The 5,245-nt window shown below is 40.5% G+C and overlaps 1 protein-coding gene and 1 long non-coding RNA gene across 2 annotated transcripts; both read left to right on the forward strand.

The window, feature by feature from the left end:
- The first annotated feature begins 839 nt into the window (after positions 1-839).
- LOC122759922 lies at positions 840-1,612 on the forward strand. Its single transcript, XR_006358313.1, has 3 exons — positions 840-929; positions 1,096-1,163; positions 1,388-1,612. It is a non-coding gene; the product is annotated as an uncharacterized LOC122759922 (long non-coding RNA).
- A 138-nt stretch (positions 1,613-1,750) lies between these two features.
- Positions 1,751-5,245, forward strand: LOC122759925. The gene is made up of 7 exons (XM_044014933.1): positions 1,751-1,769; positions 1,886-2,005; positions 2,126-2,182; positions 2,271-2,312; positions 2,515-2,556; positions 2,774-2,836; positions 2,973-5,245. Exons 2-7 carry the CDS (start codon positions 1,928-1,930, stop codon positions 5,094-5,096), a joined length of 2,406 nt encoding a protein of 801 aa, XP_043870868.1. The 5' UTR covers positions 1,751-1,769; positions 1,886-1,927; the 3' UTR covers positions 5,097-5,245.

Raw genomic sequence — 5,245 nt, forward strand, 5'->3', positions numbered from 1 at the left:
CAAGAAGAGCATGGAGGAACGCCTGGCAGCAGTGGTGGCATCTGCGCCTCTGGTCTCCACCACTTGCTTCCCACCACCAACACGTGGTCCCTCACGTATGTGTTCACCTGTTTTCTTTAAATTCTTTGGAGAGTGCATGCAGTCATGCTCAGTGTCTTTAATGTATTTTGTACGTGCACAATGTATTTGGGTGATGTGTTCTTCTATTTTAATGTTTTGTCTTTTTAACTAGGTCGTGGTACTGGTCGTCGCCACCGTGTGAGCACCTGGCCAGTTTCACCCCTGACTGGCAGGAGTCACAAGATGATCATCCCAGCCGAGTCACCTGACAAGAAGGTATTGATTTTGAATTTACAAACATAATTATTTATGTGAGGCGTAGTTATTAATGTTCTTAAATAAATCTTTTCTATTGTTATAGTTTGTTCTTTTTGTCGGTGATTCCCACCTGCGCGCCATTGTTGATGGCCATGTGAAGATTTCGCACAAGCAGCTTTCTTTTGGTCTCATGTCAACGCCAGGCGCTGACGCCAAGGACCTGAGGACTGAGATGGTGAGTGCAGTCCTTCCCAGGACACCTGACCTTGTTTGTGTTCTTGCACCCAGCAACAACTTGACTAAGGGGACATTGGATCAGGCTGCAGTGGACTTTGAGGAGCTTCTCACCAGTGCCTTGTCTCTGTGGCCGAAGGCAAGATTATTTTAATATGTTCACGTCTTTCCAATCATAATGAATGTGGCTTTATAGGCTGTTGTAGATAATTTCTTTTTATTTCAATGCATGTTTGTGATTATTATATTGCTTGTTTTTAAATAATGTTATGTGTTGTTATAGTTGTTTGTCCTGGACTTCCCTCCGCGCCGGAACGTGGATCAGGACTTGCAGGAACTTTTTCGCCAGGAGTTTCACCGTGTGGCTGCACGCAAGGGTATGGCCCAAAAATATTTAGTTCAGTTTAATTCAAGTTGCATGTGTCATTGGCTTTTATGGCATATGGAGAAAGATAATTTCTGTCACATTCAGAATGTTTTTAAATTAATATGATGCAAACAGATTTTATTTTATTTAAACAAACATTATATTTGTTTGTTTAGGTGTGAGGTACTACTCTATTGCAGAGTTCTTTCCTCTCAGCCAGCGTGACCTGTGGAGTTGGGATGGGGTAAGTGGAAATGATTTGTTTATTGTCCTTTCTTACCTTTACATATATACTAGTTTTTTTTCAGAGTTTGTTAAAGCACTGTATAAAATGTGTTATTATTATTATCATCATCATTATTATTATTATTATTATTATTAATAAGTTGATCTGACAAAGTTTGTTTTGCAGATTAGCAACAGTATTGACAGTGTTGTTAATTTGAGTTTGATCTCATTTTTTTGCAGGTGCACCTGAGTGATGGATCTGGGATGAGGACGCTGGTGACATTGCTATGCGACAAATCCAGTCTGGAGCTAGCGATGGCTGTTGCACAGGAGGAGTCGCGTAGCATGTTGCCAGCTGTTCCTGCTCCTGCTCCTCGTCTGGCTCCGAGGTTGGTTGTGGTTGGAGAGGCCCGCTCTCCACGTCCATTGCACAACCCATTGGATTGGAAGGTGGTTGAACCACGCAGGACGGTAAATGAGTTGCACACTTTGTGTTTTAGGAGAAACAGAAACATCTCCATGCAATTCACTGCACAAATGGTCAAAATGTACATGTATAAAATTATATTTTTCATTACAGGGTAGCAGCTCGCCCCCTAAGGGAGGGAAGGTTCAGCTCAGGGTATGTTTTGTTTTTTAATTCACCTTTTGATAGCTATGTTTATTGATTGATGTATCTATCTGTATGTTTTCTCAACGGAAGTTGTTACTAAAATTCTTTCTTTTTTGTCTCACAAGGATTGTTACATCCCTCTCACTCCTGTGTGGTTCAGCCCACCAATGTTGGAGATGATGGACAGTGTCCGTCCGGGCAATCTTGATCAGAAGGAGCCCAGTACTTCTGCCAAGGGACCAACGGTAATGTGCATGCAAAGAGTGTTTATTAGCCAATGATTCAATTTGGAAAAATGAACTGTCAAGACTGATGTCATTATTTGAAGTTGTTACAATTTAAGCATTTTGTTATTATTCTTTTAGGGGGTCAAGCGTCCTAGGAGCCCTTTTGCTCCAAAGAAGAGCTGTGGGAAACAGAAGGTTTGAGACGTTGTATTTGTTTTCTAGTGTTTGGCAGTGAATTGTGTAAGAACATGGAAGTAATTTGTTTGCTGTTTTTTTTTCTAAGGTGAAGGTGGAGGAGTGGCCTGAACTTCCCAAGGCTGTGTCGGTAAGTGCACATTGTGTGAAAGTTGTATAATTTAATGAATGGATTATGCAACACCTTGTTATTTTATTCATACTGTAAGTTGGAAGGGCTGTGGGAACCAGCTGGTTCAGCGTGTTACATTTTATTTCTGGTGTTGGGCAGTAAATTGTGGAAGGGCATACAGTTAATGTGTTTGCTGTGTTCTTTTTTGTTTTTGTCTAAGGTGGAAGTGGGGGATTGGCCTGGAGTGCCCAAGGCTGTGGAGGTAAGGGCAGATTGTGTGAATGTATATAAATGTATTCTGTTAAACAAATTTCAATGTATATATAAGGAGTTTATGGTCAAGATTGACTTGCATATGCAAATGTTGAATTTTCCAATATTTGATTCCCTGAAAAGTATCACAAGTCTGGGCTGTTATAAATGTACAGATACAGCTGTGTTACGATGTGTAACAAGATTGATTGTTTTTTTTTCATCAGGAGGTCCCTGTGGAGCGTCCCCGCAGACGCATTGTCTTCAAGAAGAGGCGTACTTCTCAGCAGGTTTGTCTTTATTTAGATTATGATTTTATAAAGAATTTAGTTAGTGTTGATAGTGCTCAAACATTGTGGCAGTTGTAACATAGTGATGAAGTTATTGTGAAGTCATGGTGAGTCTAACATTCAGTGTGTTTTGTAGCAGGTTGCAGCTGCAGATGTTGTGGAGGTGATGAGTGGACCATCACCTGTGACCATTGAAGACTGTCCCCCTATGCACAGCTCCCCAGACCTCATCCAAAGTAAGGTCGCTGCTAATGTTGATACTTTGCCGGTAACGTTTGATGCTGGGTCTGTTAGTTCAGGTGAAGAGGAGATCATAGTGGTCTCTGATACAGACAGTGAGGGTTCCATTTCTTTTGGGTGGACTGATACTTTGCCACTAGCCCAAGGTTCAGGGTCTGTTGGGGCAGGTGTAGATGAGGTCACAGTGATCTCTGATACAGACAGTGAGGGTTCCATTTCTTTTGGGTGCTTTGATACTGTGCCTCGAAGTTTTGGGGTGCGTTCTGTGAGGGGATCCTTTCATCAGGGGGATCAGCGTTTTAAATATAGAGGTGTACAGTGTATGGCAGTAAGTTTGGCTGCCATGGCAATGCATAAGACCAAGAGTGTGTTTTCTTGGCAAACGAGACATCTGGACAAGGCTGTTGTTTGTGGTGACAAGATTTACACATCTTTGCGTGACAATAACTTGATTTGTGGTGGGCACACTATCCCGTGTATTCCAGAGTTACCAAAGCAGTTAGATAAAGATGGCCATAGTTATGATTTTGAGTATGGTGACTTTGTGACTGGGGATGTCAATGTGGTTGAGGGAGAGTTTATTGATGCAGGTGTGTGCACAACTCTCAAGGACGGTTTGGAAAAGATGTGTATGGAATATGACACATGCTTTTTCACATTGTTATCCCGTACTTGTGGGATTATTAGGGAAGGGGAACGGTTTGCTGTTGTTGACTCTCATGCACGCAGTGCAGATGGGATGGTGCATCCCAACGGAAAGAGTGTTGTTGTGTATTTTAGTAGTCTTGAACACTTGATTCAGCATGTTAGCTGTTTTGCTGCAGGATTCAGAGGGACACAGAAGTTGTTTGAGATTGCTGGTGTTCGTGTCACTGTGAAAGTAGATGGTGGTGCTAGCCAGTCATCTTCAGGGAAGATTGGTGCAAAGCGCAAGGCTACTACAATGCCTACTCGTACCTCAAAGAGGTTTAAAAGGAGTGACCCAGTTGATTCAGATGTAGCATTTGTTAGTGAGGTTACAGTTAAGGAGTTGGTGTTTAACCCTGTTCGTAATGATGTAGCTCGAACTTTATGTGACAAATTACATGTTGAGTCAGAGAAAGTCGACGATGTGTTTTCAATAGTTGGTGTGTTGGGGGCTCCGTGCAAAAAGGACACAATAGTTGGTGATGGCAACTGTTTTTTTAGATCAGTCAGTCAAGCTGTTTGTGGTTCACAAAAGAATCACAGGAAAATTAGATTAGCTGTAGTTAAACAATTAGAAGACAATGCTGTAGCTTATGAGAGCATTTTGAGACGTGAGTTCTCGTCAGTGTCAGATTATGTCAGTAAGTCAAGGATGCGTTATGTCGGCAGTTGGGCGACAGAGGTTGAGATTCAAGCAGCAGCAGATTGTTTAGGAGTTTCCATTTTCACTTACATTGGTGATCGCTGGCTTGAATATAGTTGTAAGAATAGGCAGTTTTCCAGTCAGGCAGTGTACTTAGATAATGTCAATGGTAACCACTATGAGACTGTTGTTTGTGTTCATCAGCCACAGTCACAGTTTTGTTATGGTTACTGCAAAGTAGGTGAGGCTACAACAGGCTACAATTTTAGACAGCACAGTAAAGTAGAGGCACAGGCAACAACCACAATTTGTACTAATGTAAACTATTGTTTTTCTAAACATTTGACAAGTCAAAAGTTATTCAAAAATAAAACTAAATATAGAGAAAATATGTTAGAGAAGTTGAAACGTCAGGAACAGTCTAAAATTAAGTATCTGGAGGATGTCATCCATAGAGAGAAAATTAAAGCATTCAATAAAGTGAAATACACACAAGATGTCAGCCATAGAGAGAAAATGAAAAAATTAAGTAAAGTCAAATACACACAAGATGTCAGCCATAGAGAGAAAATTAAAAAATTAAGTAAAGTGAAATACACACAAGATGTCAGCCATAGAGAGAAAATGAAAAAAATAAGTAAAGTGAAATACACACAAGATGTCAGCCATAGAGAGAAAATGAAAAATTAAGTAAAGTGAAATACACAAGATGTCAGCCATAGAGATAAAATAAAAAAATTAAGTAAAGTGAAATACACACAAGATGTCAGCCATAGAGAAAAAATGAAAAAATTAAGTAAAGTGAAATACACACAAGATGTCAGCCATAGAGAGAAAAT

The sequence above is a fragment of the Solea senegalensis genome, unplaced genomic scaffold (assembly GCF_019176455.1).
Source record: "Solea senegalensis isolate Sse05_10M unplaced genomic scaffold, IFAPA_SoseM_1 scf7180000012646, whole genome shotgun sequence".
Taxonomy (NCBI): domain Eukaryota; kingdom Metazoa; phylum Chordata; class Actinopteri; order Pleuronectiformes; family Soleidae; genus Solea; species Solea senegalensis.